Source organism: Pelobates fuscus, chromosome 5 (genome assembly GCF_036172605.1).
Source record: "Pelobates fuscus isolate aPelFus1 chromosome 5, aPelFus1.pri, whole genome shotgun sequence".
NCBI lineage: Eukaryota > Metazoa > Chordata > Amphibia > Anura > Pelobatidae > Pelobates > Pelobates fuscus.
In genome coordinates, this window is record NC_086321.1 from 183,313,163 (window position 1) to 183,337,489 (window position 24,327).

The 24,327-nt window shown below is 42.5% G+C and overlaps 2 protein-coding genes across 2 annotated transcripts in view; both read right to left on the bottom strand.

Moving 5' to 3' along the window:
- The window catches only part of SLC12A6 (solute carrier family 12 member 6), a 49,663-nt gene extending 42,515 nt beyond the window's left edge, over positions 1-7,148 (bottom strand). Inside the window, exons 1-2 of the mRNA XM_063454810.1 lie at positions 6,715-7,148; positions 5,676-5,997 (exon numbers count right to left, since the gene is read on the bottom strand). Of these exons, the coding sequence (XP_063310880.1) occupies positions 5,676-5,910 (235 nt within the window). The 5' untranslated portion in view covers positions 5,911-5,997; positions 6,715-7,148. The remainder of the gene's footprint in view (positions 1-5,675; positions 5,998-6,714) is intronic.
- An 8,679-nt stretch (positions 7,149-15,827) lies between these two features.
- NOP10 (NOP10 ribonucleoprotein) lies at positions 15,828-18,918 on the bottom strand. Its single transcript, XM_063457108.1, has 2 exons — positions 18,756-18,918; positions 15,828-16,169 (listed from the first exon to the last, which is right to left on the bottom strand). The coding sequence occupies exons 1-2, from the start codon at positions 18,807-18,809 to the stop codon at positions 16,029-16,031; spliced, it is 195 nt and encodes a 64-aa protein (XP_063313178.1). The 5' UTR covers positions 18,810-18,918; the 3' UTR covers positions 15,828-16,028.
- Between the last annotated feature and the right edge of the window lie 5,409 nt (positions 18,919-24,327).

Here is a 24,327-nt window from a genome sequence, read left to right on the forward strand (position 1 = left end):
TCTGACCTGGTGTCTGTCAGTTGCTGCTCCAAGAGAGTTGGAAGTTTTTAGGCAGGAACTTCCATTATCTCACCATAGTCAAGCTCTGTAATGCTGCGCTTAGTTCATTGTCTGAAGGGGTCAACTAATTGCTCTTAGTAAATGAGCTTAACTTAGATCAGGAAAGCAAACGGAAGTTTCTACTTCAGCCAATTACATTTATTCTGATTTGATTCATGTTGATAAAGCGTGAATACGCGGTCGATAGACGTGAAACGCGTATAGGGCCCTCTTGGGTGTTTCACCTATCTTGATTATATTCTTTCCCCCTCCCCCCCCCTCTCTTCCTGCAGGCACAGGGTTGTATTTTTTAACTGGTGATTATTTTTTTGTGGTATGTTTACTACTTGCTCTGTATTTTGGATACCCTGTTATTTGCAGGGCCCTCAATTCCTCTGTTCCTGTGTGTCCAACTCACCTGGTTACAAATACATGTCTGTTAGTCCACCCATTGTACAGCGCTACAGAATTTGTTGGCGCGTTATAAATAATAATTTAAGAGATTTGCCTGCTATGTTGATGTCATGTTTTACTTTTGTAGGTAATTAACTATTTATGGATATTACATGGATGTGAGTGCAGACCTTCTGGAGTGATGTGGTGATAAAATTAAATTTATTCTTATCTGGATTGCTTATTCTTCAAGACACGTTCCAGTCAAACTTTCTGAATATAGCTTATAAGGACATGCTGAGGCACTTCTGAGTTTCTAGCTAATGGAATATGTCCTCACGGCTCCAGCTTATTAGGACGTGCTGAGAACATGCTGGGTTTGTATTCAACCATCCAGGGCCGGCGCGTCCTATCGGCGACTTGCGGGGGGCGCAAGTTTCGAGTGACCCGGCAGGAGGGAGACGCATAGTGCTCCCTCCTGCCAGTCACTCATTGTAGCATGGCCGGGCGGTGCGGACATCCGGTATCTGGCCGGACTGAATGTTAGTGCTCTCAGTGAGCACTTCCTGTTAGTGCGACCAGGTACAGGAAACAGAAGCTCCTGTACCGCGGTCCGCACCGCCCGGCCACGCTACAAAGAGGTAGGAGGCACAACAGGGAAGGGAGGGGAGATGGCACTAAGGGACACGGGGGAGGGGGGAGGCCACTAAAGGACAGATGGGAGGGGGAAAGGGGTGAAAGAGAAGCACAGAAGAGCTGGTAGGGGAGACAGAGACACACAGAGGGTGCTCAGGAGAGAGACACATAGTCGCTTGTGAGGCACACCAAGGAGCTGGGAAGAGTAAGACACAAAAAGGCTTGAGGGTGTAACACACGCAAAGAGGTTGGGAGGATGTAGGAGACATATAAAGAGGGAGGGGGAATAAGAGATACACAAGGGGGGTGTATTAACAAAAATAAATATAATAAAAATAAAGTGCTGCTCCCCTATCAGCCCCTAAACAAACACTCTCATTCACACTACACACACACACACACACACACACACACACACTGCATCCCTACACACGCACAGAAGCATACAATGCATCCCTACTCACACACAAACATACAATACATCCAACACTCACACAGAAACACATAAATGCTTTCCTTACACACACACAATGCATCCATTACACACACACACACAGTGTGCATTCCTCACAAATACACACACACACACACAATGCATCCCTTGCACACATACACAGAAGCACACAATGCATCCTTTACACACACACACACACACACACACTGCTTCTCTTAATGCATCTCTTACACACACTCAATGCACCTCTTACAGAAGCACACACTGCATTACATTACATACACAGATTCACACAATGCATTCCTTACACAGGCACTACATCCCTTACACAAACTGGCATCCTTATACACTACATTCCATAAGAACACAAACACACACACACATTAAACATCCCCTACACACACACACTCCACTCCCTGTGAGCGAACTCATGGGTGGGCCTTGTAGGCATAAGGCTCATGGGTGGGCCTTTTAGGCATACTCACGGTCAGGCACTGGGGGCCCAGACCGTGATCTGTGTAAGGGGCCCCAAAAAAATGGTTTGTTCATTTTTGTGAGCACTGCCTCCAGAAAGCCTGTTTTAACACCAGATCAGTGGAGTCAGACTGCAGCCTGAGCCCATCATCATCATCCTCTTGTCTTCATCTGGTGGTAAGTAGGCAATTCAGTATATTATTAGTGGCACTAATCTCTTATTTACCTCACATTAATGGGACACTACAGTCACCAGAACCACTGCAGCTTAAAGGACCACAATAGGCACCAAGACCACTTCAGCTTAATGAAGTGGTCTGGGTGCCAGGTCCAACTAGGATTAACCCTTTCTGCTAACCCTTTCTGCTGAGAAACTGCTATGTTTACTTTAGGGTTAATCCAGCCTCTAGTGGCTGTCTCATTGACAGCCGCTAGAGGCGCTTCCGCGCTTCTCACTGTGATTTTCACAGTGAGAAGACTCCAGCGTCCATAGGAAAGCATTGAGAATGCGCATTCAGCCGATGACGGGGAAAGGTGGAGGAGAGTCTCCAGCACCGAGGGAGCCCGGCGCTGGAAAAAGGTATGTGTTTAACCCCTTCCTCTCTATCCAGCCCGGCGGGAGTGGGACCCTGAGGGTGGGGGCACCCTCAGGGCACTATAGTGCCAGGAAAACATGTATGTTTTCCTGGCACTATAGTGGTCCTTTAATGTAGTGGTTCTGGTGTCTATAGCCTGTCCCTGCAGGCTTTTTAATGTAAACACACTGCCTTTTCACAGAAAACACACTGTGTGCAGCACTGGCGTTGGCTCCTTTGGGTCAGGATTGAGATGTCACATGGTGGGCAGAGCATATGGGGGGGGGGGTGGAGGGCAGCAAATTTATGTTTGCCTGGGGCGGCAAAAATCCTTGCACCGTCCCTGCAACCATCTAATATGATCTGCATATCTGACAGAACATAATGTGTGACTTCTTGACTGTAAATCATTAGGGTCAGGTTCCGACAGTGCTTGGTTTCTTTGCTGATTTATAATGTCATGAATCCTCTGGGCTATATATTATCAGGACAGTCTTCTGGAGTGCTGGGTTTTTAAATTGATAATGCAATATGTCCTCCTCTAGTGGATCAAGATTTGCTGAGACAGGTGGGGTTCCAATCTAATGTGGTGTGACCTTCTGAATGTAGGTTATCAGAACAGGCTCAGACATTGCTGGGTTCCTATCTAATGTGATGTGACCTTTTGAATGCAGATTATCAGGACTGGCCCAGATAGTGTTAGACTGCTTTCCAATAGTTAAGTGTCCTTTAGCAGATAATCTACACAAGAGTCCTGACTTTACATCTAACATACACAGAAATGTCAGTTCCAAACATCTGTCCAAGAATACTCAAGAGCTGTACACTACCGTAGAAACTAGTGGACCAAGTGTCAGTAAGTGATGGGGTTAACATTGGACTGGGTGGGGAGCTTTCTGGGTGATAAGAAGCCACTTACAGCCAAAACAGCTTGTGAAAATAGAAGTACACTTTAACCCATTGTTATCTACATGGGTGCACATAATTTCAATATTATCTATTTCTATATTTACAAAAAAAAAAAAAAAGATTCGAACTTTGCTATAATCTGCTCGTAAAAGATGTCTGGGACGCATTGATAACTGTTTGCTTTGCTAGAGTTCTGAAAAACACTGGACTGTGGCCAACAATGGATTGCTTTAGAAAGAGTACATTTAAATTCTATTCCTAAACCAAGATTGCAGTGTGTTTAACAAAAATTCTGTACCTAGATTCCAACAATTATCAAACAAATGCAGTTTATAGTATGTCTCCTTTCCAGTCGATAGAGTTTCTCTGAGAACCTGGCTCTCAAAGAATAAGCCAAAGCATAACAAACACCTTCCAGGAAGACTTAATTCCCTAGAGCCAGGAAACCATAGTGATTTAAAACTATTACTTCTTAAGGAAATAAGGCTTACTCACTAAGCAGTGAGTTAGAGAAAAGGAATTTAATTTTTTTTAGCTAAAACAGCCAAATTGCAAATATTTTGCAACATGGCTATTTTATCAGCTTATCTCTTTTGGTCCAAAGTTAACAATTCCATGTTTAGTGAATAATGCCAAATGGGTTTATTTACCAACAAGTGGGTTTGTAGCATTTTACAGGGAACAATATTTCACCTATACATTGGCCTAGCAAAATAACTAGCACATGGAGAAAGTATAATTATTTACTTGGCTTTAATTATTTTCTTGCATTCTGTGTCATTAGCATACTGCATGGACTACAAATATAATATCTGCATGCACAGTCAACCTACCACAAAGTGATGCAACAACATCTCACAACTCATACTGTGCACCTGTTTGCTAGCAACTTAATAATATTAAATGTTTTTCTTATCTCTGTCAAGGAGAAATATGTGATCGTCGTGTAGGTGTAAGATTTGAGCTATACACCAATCGTGGATTGTGATAATATAATGGGAGAAATTTATCAATGTCTCCTGGTGTGTGATGGCCCATGGGTGCTGGAGGTGGATTATACTTATATGATGCTGTACCCCATGTGCACAGACTTTCATGGATCTTCAACTCCTAGCGCAACATCTGCGAAAGTACAACACTGAGGTCTATGGAAGATCCAACAAGATCGCAGGAGCCTCCATAAATAATATATTTTGTGATGAACAAGATAACACCTTATTTCCCCAGCTGTCAGCTGCAACAGCTGGGGAAGAAACAAAACTTGACAAAGGTTGTTAAGTTTTGGCAACTTAGGTTCTTACCATATAAAAAAAAAAAAAAAGGAAAAAAAAAAAAAAAAAGTACCTACTTATGATATCTTTTGTTTAAATTGGAATTTCAATTAAACACCAACACAGTATTTATGAGCATTTAATAAATATTTTATTTTTATTAAATGCTCAAATTTGTGAGGGGTGACACAATGGTACAAAGTAGTAAAAATGGGTGACTAACCAACAAAATCTACCTCTTGGTTCCTCTGGTTTCCAGGGTAACTGCCCCATTTTTGAGAACATGACACTTTGATAAATCTCACCCAATGTATACATGAAAGTGTAGGCCTAGCAGAAGATGACCTTCGCAATCACATGATTTGTGTTCTTTTTCATTTAGTTCCTATGTTATTTTATATATAAACCCCAAACACTGATGAGCATATTTATTGAGACCTCCTTCACAACAGGTAGATGGATTAATGTAAATACTAAATATTCCAGTTCCAACTCTACAAACATTTAACTACACATGATTATTCATTAAACTATGACTTGGCAGGAATTAACCAGATAATTTAAATTCTCAGACCAAAATAGCTGTGCTGGAAAAATGTATATGTTGGCGATATTTTCCAATTCAGCTATTGAAATCCCACGGTCGTTTCTCAGTTTAATAAATAAGGTTAAGGTAGCAGCTCGCTATGTAAATCGGTTCTCTATGCATACTAAACAATTGCTTAACATACTGGTTTACATGGAGCGCTGCTATCTTCAAAGTTTTAAGAAGTGTGTTTAATGCTCATTTTAATATTTTGATATATGAGTGCCAACATCTTCAAAAGACTCGTTTGTTTACTCTGAAGACCCTGAATTAGATCATATATTTATATAGGTCCTTAGTTTTATGAAACAAATAGCCAACCTGAATTGAAGCATTACCTTCTCCGCTGTCCATTGGGTTGGTGGTCCTTTCACTAGTCGGTTCCACAGCGGTGGTTGCCAATGAGCTGTCACTGTAAGCTTCACTGCGACTCGCATCACGCACACTCTCACGGGAACTAAATCGGACGCGAGAGGAGGAGCTAAGATCAGGGCTTGTGTCCGAGATTCCCCCTAGATCGTCCATCTTCGTAGGGGTCACTGTAAACCGTACGGATGCCATTTTGGGAGGCATCGGTGCCAACTCGTCGTTTTGAACGGACGCCGTCCCAACTTCCAAGTAATATCCCAGCAAAGATAGAAATTAATGTATTCCAGTTTACTGTAACAGGATATTCAGCGTCAATTTCGGTAATGCCATTTCAATGAATCGAAAACAAAATCTTGTATAAACAAAAGAGGAAAAAAAGACGGGTTCCAAAAAAATGCAAATATAATTTGACAATATATATTAAGCCTGTTTGTTCCTATAAAAAAAATCCTGTTTACCACAGAAGTAAAAAAAAAATTTAAACCAGCTATCCTTTCATGAAACAAGCAACTTTGTGTTCCTACAAAGAAAATACACTGCTAGCAAATACAAATGTCCACCAATGTGCAAAAACAAATGAATTTACAGGAAACAATAGCAGAAATTGAACACAAAACTGTAACAACTAACACAGCAAAGTAAAATTTAAAAATAAAAAAATCTATCCCTGCACATATAAATGAATGATGTGTCTATGGATAAATAAGCCACACAGTCAGGAGACACAGCTAAAAGTGCAAGTACACCCGTATTCAATATCAATCTATAAAACAACAAAATTGTACTTATCAGAAATTCCTTGAAGGACCAAATATCTTCTTTTCCAAGAAAATAGACATGGGGGGGAATAAATGAGGATAAAATATAATAAAATGGGTTGTTTACTCTTATTGAAGCATACTAAACTAAACTGAAAAAAAAAGGAAACGGAGAGACAGGAACCCCAAAAACCACAAAATTCTCAACCCGGAATTAAAACTCTGAGAACATCAAGAATAAGCATCCAACCTGCTACCAGCAAGAATGGTGATTGAGAAAATCCACAAAGGAGAGAATGACAGGCTGGGATTATCCACTGGACAAAATGGGATAAAAGCATGAGCATGAAAAATCAGGTCATAGAAGAGAAAACAAATAATAATAATAATAATAATAAAAATATAAATAAATGGAGAAATTAAGGCAAATTAAAAAGGGGAATATATAAATAAAAATGTCTATCTTTTAGTCCTCCTGCCATTGTAAATGAAAGCACAGAGAGGCTATAATAAATGGAGAGCAGGCAGGGTGTGTGTGTGAGACAGAGGGCCGGTGAGAGTAATGCAGAGAGGGATAGAGCAGGGGAGGATGAGTCAGGGCGCGCTCGCAGAGCACAGTGCGAGGAAGAAAGCAGAACCCAAAACAAGATCACACAGGGAGGGGGGAAGAAAGAAGAAGGAGATCAGCGGGGGCGCGCGCATGGAGTGCACGGCGCGCGCGCTCACAGACACCAAGGAATAGGCGGGGCAAGCCGAGGTGTCGGGGGCGGGGCTGCTGTTAATTGTCATTGCCTGGATACAGTATACACACAGTGATTGTGTGAGCAGTAACACATTGTGTGCACATACTGTGATAGGCAAACAGGGGTTAAAGGTAGCACAAAGGCTGTGTTTGCTATTATTGTAGGTTAATGGTGCAGGGTGACATTGTGAGTGTTGATAATACACACTGGGAATGACATTGCACACTGTAGAGTACAGTTATCAAATCAAGGGCTAAATAAGGAGCAGTCACCATGGAAACCAGTAGAATTGGTATTAGTGTTTAAGACTTTGACCCTCCCAATGAGTAGATTTTGTAAATTGTTAATCTCTCCAGGATGCCAGGTATCAATGACTTGACCTTCACACATTGGTTAGTCCATGATGAGTGTAAAAGGCCTATCTTCACCTTGGATAATCATATTTTAGCAAGACATAGCATGGGAGATACCACCTGATGTTGCCTTTGTTCACATCATTTTCATGCAAATTCCCTGTAAGCAATTCCAGGAAACAAAGATTAAAGCAGACATGTTTGAGGTTTTTTTTTTAGATACCTTTGTGGAAAAGCCATTTTGATCAAAACAGTTCCAAAGTTATACAAAGTTACCATAAGACATGGATACTTTGTCATTTAACATATGAAAGGGAAATACAAGCAGCTTCCACAGCCACATTTTACAGTTACATATCTCTAGTCTACTGCAAGCATATTTTTCCTCATATATTGTTCAACCACAACATTAAAACCACTCACAAGAGAAGTATTTAACACTGATGGCACCTGTCAAGGGATGGGATATATTGGGCAACAATAAACAGTAAATTCCTGAGATTTCACATGTACTAAATTGGGCAAGGGAAAAAATCTGAGTGACTTTGACAACTGGGTCAGAGCATCTCCAAAATGGCAAGTATTGTGTGAAATATCCAGTAGGCAGTGGTTAGTACCTACCAAAAGTGGTGCCAAGAAGGACAATTGGTGAGCAGGCGGTAGGGTCACGGGCAGGGTCGGCCCAAGACATTGTGCTGCCTGGATCCAAAGATGAAAGGAAATGTATGGGAAAAGGCCGTGGGGAGGCTGTGACAAGCCTCCCCACTTTGACATACCTTTTCCCTGGTGGTCCAGTGGGATCGCTCTCCAGTCTGCAGCTCCGCTGGGTGTGAGCTGCAGAGTTCTTGCGAGCTCCAGTCAGAGCGTTGCCGTGATAATTCACGGTAACGCTCTGGTAGCTCGCGAGACCTCCATTGCATAGTCTGCAGCTCACACTTGATGGAGTTGTAGACTGGAGGCTTTCCCCAGGCAGATTGAGCGGAGGGCCCCACATCCGGCGGCATACAGGGCAAGCCACTGGCCCACTCCAGGTGTCGGGTCGAGGACCGGACAGGTCAGTCTGCCCTGATGATATATATATATATATATATATATAGAGAGAGAGAGAGAGAGAGAGACCTGGCCCTTGACCCCTAACTGGCGGGATGGCAAAATGCCGCCGCTGTTAAGATGCCGCCTGGAGCCATGGCTCCAGTCCGTCCAATGGACAGGCCGGCCCTGGTCACGGGTGCCCACGTCTCATTGATGCATGTGGGCATTAAAAGCTGGATGTGGTCCAATCACACAGGACAGCTACTGTAGCTCAAATTGCTGAAAAACGTAATGCTGGCCATGATAGAAAGGTGTCAGAACACACAGTACATCACAGTTTGCTGAGTATGGGGCTATGTAGCCACAGACTAGTCAGAGTGCCCATGATGACCACTGTCCACCACCAAAAGCACCTTCTATAAGGACGTGAGCATCAGAATTAGACAATGGAGTAATGGAAGAAGATTGCCTGGTTTGATGAATCACCTTCTGTCCTGGTTACTAAAGTGTACATGCACTAAATGCTTGTGCACATGTACACTGGAAAGTGTTTTTAGAAGATCATTTTGTCACAATGTCTCTCTCATGGCTAATAAAACTTTATTGCCGTGTTTTAATATATTACAAATATGAGTGCAGGCTATGTAATCACATCTTTAATTTAATTAAGATTTTATGCTATACTTTAAAGTATGAAATACTTTGTTCAGTTTGTTGTTGCATTAAATAAAAAAAGAATGAGTATTATTATGTTTATGTGATCCAATGTTGAAAAAAAAGTACTAGCAATGGCACCCGTCAGATGGTATTAATCCAAATGTTGTTTTTTTTCTTTTCATTCAAGTTAATGGAAATGTTTAGCTTTTAATTATCATTAGTACATCCAAACGACATTCACATAAACAGTCTCTCTTGCAGGTTTCACATATAACTCACAGAATAACATCAGCACAATACCATAGCTGTTTAAGTCACTCATTTATTTGCTCTCTCTTTCCTGTCTTTTGCATTTACCTGCATTGTCTTCATTTTATTATTTATTTTTATTAATAATTTTTATTTTTGTTGTGCAGTGGTACATATGTAGATATCAACCTATAGTAGAATGTTAGGTGATATTGCATCCACAAATATAGACAAAAGAGTACCGTAATATCCCATATAAGATATTTGCCAGATAGTCATAAGTAGGGTGCACATTTTGAAATAATAATAATTAAATAAAAGAAATAACTAGACATAGAGCTAGGATTGGTAAAGTATAAAGGAAAATAAGTTATGTTTGTAGCTACAGCTCGAAACAGTCAAACAAGTGAGAATACTACCAGTCGAGCTAGCAGGAGACATATTAGACAGAAGAAATATGTATACTTTTTGTATAGCACATCTATGTCAAAATGAGACAAATTAAAACAAAATTAACTACAGTTGTGCAAATTGGATCAACCATAAAATTGCCTCTAGTAGGCGAATATCATCGACATCCTGTTTGTCGTATTCAGTCTCTTTTTTTTTATGCCCATATTATCATCATCCGTGACATATTGCCTTCATTGTATTATGCCCACATGTTCATGCATGCCAAATTGCCTCCATTTTGTAATGCCCATATGATCGTCCTTGCCACATTACCCACATTTATGTCATTTTGCCTGCATTACATTAGTTATGCAGACTGCTCTGATTCGGGCTGGCTGCTGATGAATCTGTGCTTTGACCACTTATGCACCGGCCCTGCTCGTGACTTGCTGTGGTCTACAGCCTGTGTGCACATATAATTTTGTTATGTGTACTACAGGCAAAACGGTGCATCTGCACACCTTATAGGGAACAAAAGACTGCAGGTAACTATTAATATAACAGCTCCCAAAGCACATAAATGTATGATTTATATTTATGGGCCTGTTAACTGTTAAAGTGTTTGTATTTAGTGTTGGGTTTTAAATATGAGTGTACATGTGTGTGTGTGTAGCATTGGTGTTTGAATGAAGGCGTGTGTGTATATGTAATGCTTGTGTTTGATTGCATATAGTGTTGGCATTTGATTGCTGGGATGTATTCACAAACACTGCCACATACAGGGAGTGCAGAATTATTAGGCAAATTAGTATTTTGACCACATCATCCTCTTTATGCATGTTGTCTTACTCCAAGCTGTATAGGCTCGAAAGCCTACTACCAATTAAGCATATTAGGTGATGTGCATCTCTGTAATGAGAAGGGGTGTGGTCTAATGACATCAACACCCTATATCAGGTGTGCATCATTATTAGGCAACTTCCTTTCCTTTGGCAAAATGGGTCAAAAGAAGGACTTGACAGGCTCAGAAAAGTCCAAAATAGTGAGATATCTTGCAGAGGGATGCAGCACTCTTAAAATTGCAAAGCTTCTGAAGCGTGATCATCGAACAATCAAGCGTTTCATTCAAAATAGTCAACAGGGTCGCAAGAAGCGTGTGGAAAAACCAAGGCGCAAAATAACTGCCCATGAACTGAGAAAAGTCAAGCGTGCAGCTGCCAAGATGCCACCAGTTTGCCCATATTTCAGAGCTGCAACATCACCGGAGTGCCCAAAAGCACAAGGTGTGCAATACTCAGAGACATGGCCAAGGTAAGAAAGGCTGAAAGACGACCACCACTGAACAAGACACACAGGCTGAAACGTCAAGACTGGGCCAAGAAATATCTCAAGACTGATTTTTCTAAGGTTTTATGGACTGATGAAATGAGAGTGAGTCTTGATGGGCCAGATGGATGGGCCCGTGGCTGGATTGGTAAAGGGCAGAGCTCCAGTCCGACTCAGACGCCAGCAAGGTGGAGGTGGAGTACTGGTTTGGGCTGGTATCATCAAAGATGAGCTTGTGGGGCCTTTTCGGGTTGAGGATGGAGTCAAGCTCAACTCCCAGTCCTACTGCCAGTTTCTGGAAGACACCTTCTTCAAGCAGTGGTACAGGAAGAAGTCTGCATCCTTCAAGAAAAACATGATTTTCATGCAGGACAATGCTCCATCACACGCGTCCAAGTACTCCACAGCGTGGCTGGCAAGAAAGGGTATAAAAGAAGAAAATCTAATGACATGGCCTCCTTGTTCACCTGATCTGAACCCCATTGAGAACCTGTGGTCCATCATCAAATGTGAGATTTACAAGGAGGGAAAACAGTACACCTCTCTGAACAGTGTCTGGGAGGCTGTGGTTGCTTCTGCACGCAATGTTGATGGTGAACAGATCAAAACACTGACAGAATCCATGGATGGCAGGCTTTTGAGTGTCCTTGCAAAGAAAGGTGGCTATATTGGTCACTGATTTGTTTTTGTTTTGTTTTTGAATGTCAGAAATGTATATTTGTGAATGTTGAGATGTTATATTGGTTTCACTGGTAAAAATAAATAATTGAAATGGGTATATATTTGTTTTTTGTTAAGTTGCCTAATAATTATGCACAGTAATAGTCACCTGCACACACAGATATCCCCCTAAAATAGCTATAACTAAAAACAAACTAAAAACTACTTCCAAAAATATTCAGCTTTGATATTAATGAGTTTTTTGGGTTCATTGAGAACATGGTTGTTGTTCAATAATAAAATGAATCCTCAAAAATACAACTTGCCTCATAATTCTGCACTCCCTGTATATACATTCATTCACATATACGCATACACATTGACACATGCACACACTGACAAAGCGATACACACACAGATAAACACACTGACACATACGCACTTCATAATTTTTAGCCACACTACTGTTAACATACCTTTTTTTAATTTGCAGGAGGGTGAATTCCCCTAGTCCTGCAGGGAGCGGAGGCTGATGGGAATGTGGGGTTAGAGCTCAGCACTGGATAAAAAGTGAGTAAAATTACATTTGAACTTTTTTTTTTTCTCATTGCACACAGGGTGGAGGGAGGGGCTAAAACTAACTAAGGGCATAAACACTATCACACGTGGTCTGAGGTATTGCTGCTAATATGCTGTTTGTTTTTTGCCAAACATAGCACTGTGCATTATGGCCAAATGTCTCAACTTTGGTCTTGTCTGTCGAAAGGACATTGTTCCAGAAGTCTTGTGGTTTATTCAGATGCAACTTTGCAAACCTAAGCCATGCTGACATGTTCTTTTTAGAGAGAAGAGGCTTCCTCCTGGCAACCCTGGCAGAGGCTTAACTAGAAACAATCAGGCCTTGGTGGAAAATGTCCCCCCCCTTCCTCCCTCATGTGTTTCATCCACCCCCAAGTGTCCCATTCTTCCCTCCAGATGTCTCATTTCCCCCTCACACCCTCTATATGTGTCATTTTCCCCTTCAGCCCCTCTACACGTCTCATTCTCCCCTCCAGATGTATCATTCAGCCTCCCTCACCGCCATGTGCCTTCGTAATCTCCCTACTGGTCCGGCATATATCAGCAGAGTAGGCACCTGCCATGTGGGGTAAGCAGGTGCCTGCTCTAGCTTACTAAATAAATTATGATTAAAGAGTATTCCAGTTAATCTAAGCAAGGGATGAACTAGTGCAATTGAGTGGCAAGTGCTGCATAAATCAGTGTCTCCCTATAGAGATGCACAGATCTATGCATCGATATGGGTAGAATTTTGCTCTTGAAAGTGGCACTGTGACCACCTCTCCAAAATTTAGTTATTAGTATTTCATAAAGATAGAATATGAAATACTCATTTTAACAGTGTTGGAATTTCAACCCAATCAAAATATATACTAAGACAAAGTAGGGACTACTTTGTTTTTGTATATTTCCTACACCTCACACTTCTAGACACAGGGCAGAACTACCGTCATCTAGAATTTTCAAAGCGCCCACGCATTACCAAAGACAGCTGCAGGGAAATGACTCGGTCTATGGTGAATCCGGCAGTCTTGGAGGATCCTCCATAGACTTCAGTGCTGTACTCTCACATATGCACGAGCGTACATCAGTGACATAAGCTTCTGGTGCTTCAGCTGAAGAGGACAACTGGATGAAGATGGCAGTGATGTCATCGTTGGGGGTGTTTACAAAATTTGCAATGTCTCCAAATGTTGACAGTATTCCTTTAATGCATAGTGTGAAGTCTCTAAACGTCTGTCCTGTATAGACCTCAATGGATTTGTAACAGCCGCTAGAGGTGACCTTAGGTACAAGTGTAAACACTGCCTTTTCTGAAAAAAGCAGCGTTTTCAATTGTCAGCCTGCAGAGACAGGCGCTTTCAAACAGAACCACTACCTTAAGCTGTAATGCTTCTGGTAATTAAATCCCCTTTAACCAGGAATTGTAATATTTATACCAAAACTGCTGAAGTTGGAAAAACACTCAAACAGTGAAATTGCAGCTTGATTATTTTAATTTCCTAGTCAAATCCTGACATTTCACAGAATAATCTTGTTAGTAAACAGTTGGCATCTTAAAAAACAAAAATGTATAGGTCGCGCCACAATAAAATGATATTGTGTAATAAAACCAATGGTATACTTACATACTAAAATGTCATAAATGAGAAATAGAATAGTCCTGGTTATAAGACATATGGGTGAGAAATTCCAAATTGATTGAAGAATTTAAGTGAGATATGTTGGTCGTAGAGGTTCTGGGGTAATCAGATATCATAGGAGCATGTAAATGAGAGAAATTCCAATAGTGTAATATGTCTCTGGTAGTGAAAAGAGGAGTTTATCAACAATAGTAATACTCCTACTCACCTTTTAGAGAGCTAGTACAAGCTCAGGTATAAACAGTATGGTGAGTAGGAGTATTACTATTGTTGCTAAACTCTTTTCAAGATTGAGGATCTCAGCCATGGAGACCAGGCCAACCACAAGACCAGTGCCACGATAGAGAAAAGGGGAGTACAGCAACTTTTTGTTACTGCACAGATAGGGACACAGTACACCTAAACAGTTACCACAACAAGAGGAAAGTCTTAAGTTACAGAGGCAAAGGTTTAAAAATTATTTCAGGAAGTATTACTGAGAGGGTAGTGGACGCATGGAATAGCCTTCCAGCTGAAGAAGTGGTAGAGGTTAACACAGTGAGGGAGTTTAAGCATACATGATATAGGAATAAGGCTATCCTAGACTTAAGATAAGGACAGGGACTAATTAAAAGTATTTTGAAATATTGGGTAGACTAGATGGGCCAAATGGTTCTTATCTGCTGTCACATCCCATGTTAATTCAACACTATAGTATGGGGGAGGGAGGAAATCAGTGAAAGTTCATTTTGCCCCTTAGTATAGTTTTGAATATAACTTAAACTATATGCGTACCACCTTATTCTCTTCTATCCAATAATCCATGTTAAAGTGCTTTTCAATTTTATAAAACCAGTTTTATAGACTCCCCCCTTCTAAGTTGGCATAAGTGTAAATGGAACTGTGATCTTCCTATTGTTAAGAAGTTAATTAATGACATTTACACGCTGTAGCTGCTCCACTCTGGATAAATCTTACCTACATTGATGACCAGAGGTAACTGGATACCAGAATGAGAAAATGTATAATGCGTCTCCAGGAGCTACAAACTTGTCAACAAAGCCAAATAAGGTTTTCAGAAGCAGACACTGCCTCCATAACATTGTCCATGACTACTGACTCACTGGTGATTTTGAATGAAAATAATGCATTTGTATATCAAAAAAACAAGCGTGTACATTACTTCTCTGTACAATGTTCTAAATACTCTGAGCATTCAACAAAAACATTGGTTAGTACGGCGGAGAAATGTCTCTTTGCGTATTTTGCACACATTCCCTGTTTGGTGTGCGACTGAAGGGAGTTATACTTAGCGGGAGTTCTCCCTGTAGACGTGGCCATCTTCATTGTTCAGCTTACATAGCACTCCTAGGGATGGCAGTGCTAACGGACAAAAGGTTCAGAGTGGAAGACTTTGCCAACTTGGTCTTATATATATGGATTGTGTTAAAATTTCAATTACGTTCTAAACCAGTTTGCTGGAGTATTTCATAAAGCAATGATCTTTAGTAAATAGTGACAAAGTGAGAGCTGGTTTATTTCTAGATTATAAGCAAGACATGGTCTTTTATGGGCCTCCATTAGTGACCAATGTTTGATAAGTAGCATTGCAATGTGTACCTTTGAAGAACACTTTATCTACTGTACATTAGGATGTAAAAATGTATGTTGTAGCATATCTGGTAAACCTAGAGACATATTGTACCTATAGTACATATTGTTGCTCTGAACCCACCATCACAGACCTATAAAAATAAAACAAACGCTGGATAGTAAAAAAAAGTTAGCATTTAATAGATGAAAATAGTAGATTCAGTCACTGAAATGGCTTTACGGTGGAACATAAAAATTGCTCTCTCCATATCAAAAATCAAAGAATGTCCCAGCTATGTCGGCTGTAAAATGTCATGTCTTGTACATTGATGAAACTGTAAGGGGAATCCACTTCACTGGTAAGTCTACATAGACGGCTCACAAAACAGGTCTGGGCTGCTGGGTCATCAAGAGGCCAAATCTTTTCTTTAATGCAATACGGTGTCTGGAATACTTGTCATCAGGAGAAAAGCGGGCAGGGTGAGCAGAGGAAGTTGGCTGACCATCTGGAGCCACTTTCTGAAAAAAAAAAATAACCATGTCAGTACTATGAACTCAATTCTTCAGATAACCAACATATTCATGTTTAGTTTTTACAGGTTCATGTTAATTCACTCCATTTGCATTGAACATATCAGGAATATTCAACATAAAATTTAGATTTTATACTCCTACTGGATCCAGTGCCACCATTTCTTTACCTTTGTGGGCGTTATTCTGAAATACCAACCTCTGGTCGACCAGGCATCCGCCTGCTTTATTCTTTGATTACTTTCCCCAAGCAAAACAAACCTCCTGGGTTGATTTCCAGGATCTGAATGGAGTGACAGTCACTGTTTCAAAACTCCCTTGGCAGCATTAGCAGAATTGGCCAGGGAGTTACCATAACACACATTGCATGTGCTTGATATGCACAAGAACCGCCTGTGGGAGTTTTGTTGTGCTCTGTCAGTCAGTTTTTGGGCATGGAGTCTGTGCCAAAGAACTGATAACATTGATTAACAGGTGGGGAAAATACCTGATTAGAATTAAACCTTTTCTCTCTCTTAATCTATACATTTGCCAACACTATATAAATGTAATAGTATGTCCTTTAAAATGGCATGTTACATGTATGATGGCCATTATAGGTCCTATCCCAGTAGGTAGTGTGAAGAAAAGAGAGATTACATAAAAAATAAAAGAAAGAGTCACTTTATTTAAATACCACAAACAAAATAATGTTAAAACATGTACTAATGGGCAATACACGACTTTTACAAACATAATCTACAGAAGAATGCTTGACACGAACATGGAAAAAAAGAATTCTTATGGAACACTACAGTCGAACATGACATACCCAGGACATATTTGAAAACGAGAGAAATCTCAATGTATCCATCCTGGTAAGATATTCTATAAATAAAATTTATTCTAACACAATAGATCTGAAGTGGCTGTATAGGTGATGGCCCACTTTGCTGAGAAGTAAAAAATAAAAAATTTAACCACCTTTTCTCCCTCCCTACACTGGTCTCTGCGCAGCTGGCCCTTCCGCCATAGCTGTGATTAATTTTGATCACAGCCAATCCAATGCTTTACCATAGGAAAACAATGGGAGGCTATTGAGGTATTACTAATCAGTTCAATCTCTGAAAGGGCAGCATTTACATTGCTCAACCTCCTACACGCATGCTATGCACACCATAACGGACGGCATTAAAAGGACCACTATAGTGCCAGGAAAACACTTGTTTTCCTGGCACTATAGAGCCCTGAGTGTGCCCCCACCCTCAGGGTCCCCCTCCCGTGGCGCTGAAGGGGAAGGAAGGGGTTAATCCCTTACCATTTTTCCAGCGCCGGGACTCTCCTCCCTCTTCTTCCGAATGTGCGACAAAAGCCGCACGCGTATTCAGCCAGTCTCATAGGAAAGCATTATCAATGCTTTCCTATGGACGCCGGCATCTTCTCACTGTGAAAATCACAGTGAGAAGCGCAGAAGCACCTCTAGCGGCTGTCAATGAGACAGCCACTAGAGGCTGGATTAACCCTCAGTGAAACATAGCAGCTTCTCTGAAACTGCTATGTTTACTGCAACAAGGGTTAAACCTAGCTGGACCTGGCACCCAGACCACTTCATTAAAGGACCACTATAGTGCCAGGAAAACAATCATTTCCTGACACTATAGTGCCCTGAGGGTGCCTCCACCCTCAGGGACCCCCTCCCGCCGGGCTCTGGGATGAGGAAAGGGTTAAAACTTACCTTTATTCCAGCGCCGGGCGGGGAGCTCTCCTCCTCCTCTCCACCTCCGATCCTCCCTTTCGGCTGAATGCGCATGCGCGGCAAGAGCTGCGCACGCATTCAGCCGGTCTCATAGGAAAGCATTTACAATGCTTTCCTATGGACGCTTGCGTGCTCTCACTGATTTTCACAGTGAGAATCACGCAAGCGCCTCTAGCGGCTGTCAGTGAGACAGCCACTAGAGGATTTGGAGGCTGGATTAACCCTATTATAAACATAGCAGTTTCTCTGAAACTGCTATGTTTATATAAAATAAAAAGGGTTAATCCTAGAGGGACCTGGCACCCAGACCACTTCATTAAGCTGAAGTGGTCTGGGTGCCTAGAGTGGTCCTTTAAGCTGTAGTGGATCTAATGACTATAGTGTCCCTTTAAGCAAAGCAAAAAAACAACAACCTTTAATTCAGTCATTGATAGACAAAACATGACAATAGATTGAAAACACCTCACATAATAAGCAATCACAGGTATATATTATACGGTATTAACTAGGAAGCCTATCTGCCTATATTAGCAGAGGAAATCCCCTGGATTCCTTTGGTTTTGCAATTTTTTTTATTTTATCCACTCACCCCATCTCCCCTCTCCTTGCTAAGATAAATAGCATTTATTTTTTGTTATAGCAGTCAAGGTAGTTCATAGTCCCATAGATTATGGAACCAGTTATGAGTAGTACGAGATGAACAAACACTGGAATATGAATGTCTCCACCTTTTGACCTACACATTAGTACATGACTCCTGCCCATGGGTGCTCGCCCCATGCCTTCCATGGGGTAAATATTCCCACAATAAAGCTCTGTGTGAGCAGCCCGGGTCTCACCTTCATGGTGTACACTCGCTCCCCTTGTTCGTTCAAGTAAAACTGCAGAAACATCGCGCTTGGCTACTTATCCACCACTTGTAACACAATCAGCGACACCAGCCACGTTTTCTCGAGGCAACAGATCCGCTTCCGCAAAGTCCTTATGGAACAAATGCGTCACGTCCGTTCTGAGGCTGTGGGGAATGTAGTCCAGAGTATAGACAGCGGCTTGGTCTAGTACGGAAATGACGTCGTTACTAACCACTCGTAAGAAGAGACAGCACTCTGGCTGGCAGAGAGGTTGAAATTTGCCTGGCTGCATGTGCAGGGGACAAGTATTTTTATTTTGTTGTATTCATAGCATGGTATGCAAACACGTGAACCCATGGGGGGAGGGAAATACATGCCCTGGTATAAAGAAGAATTATATAATGGCCACCAGCATAGACATGTTATGAAGATATTACATTTTTACAAAAGTCAAATAGGGCCTGGGATATTAATTGCTCATGTGTGCTGGGGGGGGGGGGGGGGGGGGGGGGGGGGGGGGGGGTGTGGAGTATACAGTTGTTAAGCAAATGAACGAATAATCGAATTCGTACAGTGAACGAACGAATAATACAGTGAACGAATAATCTAAATTTTATGGCAAGACAGGAGGCTTCATATTTGCTTATATTTCTTTACTGTAACTCCCAGCAGCAAAGAAGTAGTTAACAAGGTTGTAAAAAAAAAAATTCAACCAATCTTAACACATCATGGAACAATATAGTGCTGTCAGACTCCTCCCACTTCCTCTTGGTGGTGCCGATCAGTAGTAGAATCAACCGTGTAAACTGGAAACATTCTGGAACCATAATTCTGGTGTAACGCAATGAAGTCAATGTCGTGTAGCTCAACGTAAGATTTTCACACTAGGAGAGAAGAAGAGAAACTTTGTGAGAGTATGGTCTCTTAGACAAGATAAATTTACAAGTACGCACTTTAAAGTGATAGCTCAGATTATCTGGTAAGGATTTAAAGATCATAATGAAGTGTGATGTAGGACTAGGTCACCAGGCTAGCAAAAACCTTATACTTACAATAAGCAAACTGCAAGAGAGTGTACAATGCAATAACAATAGAAAAACAGAGACTTACCCTTTGGGGTGGGTTCCACAGTGATCGAAGGGAGGGAAAATATTCGCCTCCTGTCTTTAATAAAATTTAGATTATTCGTTCACTGTAAACTAGAATAATCCCTAATTTTATGGCAAGACAGGAGGCTTCATATTTGCTGCTTTAACGCTCTTGAATAAGGGAACAAGCCGCGTGTGATGTAGATTTGAAATAAAAAATTTGAAACGTAGATTCCCTTGACCAATCTGCGGAGGATAAAATATCCGCCAATGAGCTGCCTGCACGAAAGGCAGAAGATGCGGCCGCTCCTCTAACGGAGTGGGCACCGAACGATTGATCAATTCCTGCTTGGGTAAGCAACCATCTTATCCAGCGTGCGATCGTGGGAGAAGAGACCGGTTTGTGAGGTCTAACGTAAGAGACAAAAAGTGGTCCAGTAGGGGAACGTAAAGAGATAGTGTTCTCAATGTAGCAACGGGTACACAGGGCTACACAGAGAGACGGTCTGTCGGGAAAGTATGGGTAAAATACTGAGGAAGAGTTAGTCTTAGTGCGTCTAGTAATAGTAAATCTGACACCGTCTGGCGCAAAGGTCACAGCATGAAAGTCAAAGGCCTGAACGTCTGAAACTCTGCGGAAGGACACCAGGCACAGGAGAAGGGCCAATTTTGCAGAGAGCTGGCGTAGGGATAAGGCTTCGTTAGAAGGCCAGGAATCCAACAGTGTGAAAACCTTAGAAATATCCCAGAAGTTAGAGTATTTAGCGGCAGGTGGCCTTGTCAAACGTATGCCCCGTAGGAGCCTGCACACGGAAGGGTGTTTTCCTACCAAGGAGTTATCAATAGTGTCATGGGCCGCCGAAATGGCGGAGCGAAAAATATTAATCGATCGGTATGATTTACCTTGATCGAAGAGGGATGATAAGAAATTTAAAATTGATTAAAGAGATGTTGAAACGGGATCAAAGTCCCTTTCTAGACACCAGCTGACCCAAATCCGCCATGCGGAGAGATAGGTTCGTCTGGTTCCTGGAGCCCACGAATCCCACAGGAGTGTCTGAGCAGTGTGCGAAAGTCCCGCGACATGCCAGGATCCCCTGAAACTGTCCAAGCTACCAGTTGAAGATGGCCCTGAAGGGCGAGTGGGTGGTAATCGCCCGCTGTGTTCCTGAGGACCAGCAAAGGAGCGAGGTAGTAGGATGGGGTAGTCTATTGATAGTTCTAGGAGGGTGGGGAACCAAGTCTGGGCCCTCCATAGGGAAGTAATTATCACTATCTTGACCATTTGTGCTTTGACCTGGTGAAGGGTCCGTTGTATCATCGAGAAAGGAGGGAAAGCATAGGCTCCTCTCCACGGCCAAGGTTGCAGAAAAGTGTTGAGTGCCAGAGATAGAGGGTCTGGTAGCCAGCTGAAAAAAATGTCCGTCTGACGGTTCAGGCGAGACGCAAAGAGGTCAAGTGTGAGGGGCCCCCGTAATAGGTGGATGTGGTGGATCAGGAATGGGTCTAATTGCCAATCGCTGGCATCTCTCCAATGACGTGAAAACCAGTCTGCGACTAAGTTGTCGGGTCCTGGGAGATATTCCACTCGAATGGACAGATTCCTGTCCAGGCAGAATTGGTACAGCTCCTTGGTGAGATCGGACAGAAGTTTGGATTTGGAACCTCCGCACTGCGGAGATGTTGTCCATACGTAGTACCAGGGAGCAGTTGGAGGCGTCCTTGGCAAAGCTGCGCATCGCGAAGGATCCAGAAATTAGTTCTAGACAATTTATGTGGAGTGCCTGTTCCGAAGGGGAACAGAGACCCCCTGTGGAGGTTCGGGCACATGTAGCGCCCCATCCCAGAAGGCTTGCATCGGATTCCAGGATAAAATCTGGTTGAGATCCGAAGATCGCTTTCCAATTCCAGGCTTCCATATTGCGAAGCCACCAATGGAGTTCGATGAGAACTTCGTCTGTCAGAGATATGAATTGGTCGTAAGAGGTTGAGTGATGCAAACCGTTGCATTGCTCTGTAGTGCAAAGGCCCGGGAAATATAGCTTGAATTGATGCGGACAGGAGTCCAAGAATGTGTGCAAGATCGCGGAGTCGAGGTCGCTGTGAAGAGAGTAATTTTTGAATTTCTTTCTTTATGTTTTTGATTTTGGGGTAAGGCAGCTGCAAAGTCGCCTGAACCAAATCTATTTGAAAGCCCAGAAACTGGACTATCTGAGAGGGTTCCAGATCTGATTTCTGGAAATTTATGACAAAACCAAGGTTTTGAAGGAGAGCAGAGGTCATGTGTGTGTGTTTGCGGAGCAAATGTTGGTCTTGGGCCATAATCAGGATATCGTCTAGATATATGATGGAACGTACTCCCTGAGAACGGAGCAGTGCCATGACTGGTTTCATTAACTTGGTGAAACACCAAGGGGCGGAGCAAAGTCCGAAAGAAAGGCAGGTGAACTGCCAAATTTCGTCTTGCCGGAGAAATTGCAGGAAGCCACGATGACTCGGTGCGATTGGGACCGTGAGGTAGGCATCCCTCAGGTCGAATCTGGAGAACCAGTCTCCCACGCAGCGTAGGTCCCTGAGAAGATGGATACCTTCCATCTTGAAATGACGGTATGTGATAAATTGGTTCAGTGCTTTGAGATTGATAATTGGACGGTGGTCTCCCGTCTTTTTCCGTACAAGAAAAATGTTGCTGATGAAGGTGTGAGGGAAAGGCGAAAGTTCGATCGCCCCTTTGTCTAGTAGTTTGCGTAACTCTGAATGTAAGGTTAGTTTGTCTGCTTTCGACATCTCTAAAGGTGTCGGAGGAAAGTTTTGAATGGGGTGTGTGAGGAAATCTATCTTGAAACCCCTGACTGTATGAAGGATCCAGTGATCCTGAGAAAGTAGTTTCCACTGTTGGAAAAAAGGGTTAATCGACAAGCAATTGGTAAATTTTTTAAATAAGTAAGGTCCATTACCTGAAGCAGTGCGTCCGCGCAGGGATGCAGAACCACGTCCTCGGATAGAGCCTCTGGTGTTGAAGAGCTGTCTGTGATAGGGTCGGGTGGGTCCTGAGGACCAATAGTCTGTGGGTCAGGGCCTGTAGCCTGCAATGGCTACTCTACTGGTAGCTCGGCCCCTGTAGCGACCGGCTCTCCCAGAAAAACGTTGTGTTTGGGAGCGGAAAACCCTGCGTAATGAGGACTGGGCTTTATTTAGTGTAGTAAAAACCGAGACATGCTTGGAGAGGTCTCGCATAAACCTGTCGCCGAATAATAGACCATCAGCTTCTGGTCCCAACTCTTTAGAGCTTAAGTTTACCAATTTGTCATAAATTTTATAGAGTGCTGCTTTTCGTCTTTCTACCGACATTGCCACATTGGCGTTGCCCAATAGGCATAGAGCTCTCTGAGCACATTCTCTTACGGTGTGTGGGTCAAATTCACCGCTTGTGAGTGCCTCATCTGCCAGGATAAAAATCTGGATTATAGGACCTGAAATTTCCAGAAGTTTGTCTTGGGCTGTTTTTTTAAAATAATTCTTTATTTTATGCGTGCACGAGTGAACAATGAGGATCGTTGCGCCACAATAGCGCATCAGCAGTTGATAATATGGCATATGGAATACTGTGCACAATTTTTATAAAAACATAAAATACAAGTTGGAACTTAATGCAGGTGTGTTTGAGAATGCATACAGAATATTAATGCTTCGCAATGTGGTCTAGTGTCGAATATCAAAGCAGAATGACATAACATTCTAAAAGTGTAGTAGAGAATTGCTAAGTTCAGTGCTCGTCAGGTGGCAAAGGAAACTCTGCTATGGTAGTGTTTGGTATAAGCACTGTGCGTTGTGATATTATAATGGGTACCGGGGTGTTTCAGTGCCTGTGGGACAGGGCGAACTGCTGCACGGGTATGTTGTGGGTTATACTCATAGTGGTTTGGCGGGGTTTCGGGGACAGAGATAGTGATAGCATTGTGTTTGGTAGGCTGTGTCTGCAGCGTAGTGTCTTGGGGGCTATGTGCGGTGTCCGCTTGCGTTGGAGAACTTTAAAGGGGACCCCCCACGGACATATGCCTGGAGGTTTGTGTTCGGATAGGGGAAGCCAAGAGTAAGCTAGACTTCAACTCCTAGCTGTTGGGTGGTTAGGCCTGTTGGCAGTGTGTGTGTGGTACCGGGGGCGCGAAAGGTTACTTCGGCATTTACCCTGTAGGGCCGGGGATAGGTAGTCTGTACTCTTATGTGGAGTGTGTGTTTGTCAGTGAATAGTTGGGTGCAGTGATCAACTAAGCTGGGTGTCGTCTCTCTATAAGAGGTATATATGGGGTAACGTCTCAATGGGTCAGGTGGTAGCCCCGGCAGCCTTTTCAGGTATTGGCTGCAGTTGTAGGCACCCCGTTTAGTCGTCTGGGGATAAATTCTGCAACGTTGGCTGTGCCCCAGCTCAGTGGGTTCGTGGGCCTTTCCGCCGGTGCTTGTAGGGCCAGTGA

Bases quoted from the DNA above. Each gene is read 5' to 3' on its own strand.
- NOP10 (XM_063457108.1), bottom strand. From the start codon at position 18,809: ATGTTTCTGCAGTTTTACTTGAACGAACAAGGGGAGCGAGTGTACACC. The intron at 16,170-18,755 runs GTGAGACCCGGG...TTTTTTTTTCAG, and splicing joins AGCGAGTGTACACCATGAAG to AAAGTGGCTCCAGATGGTCA.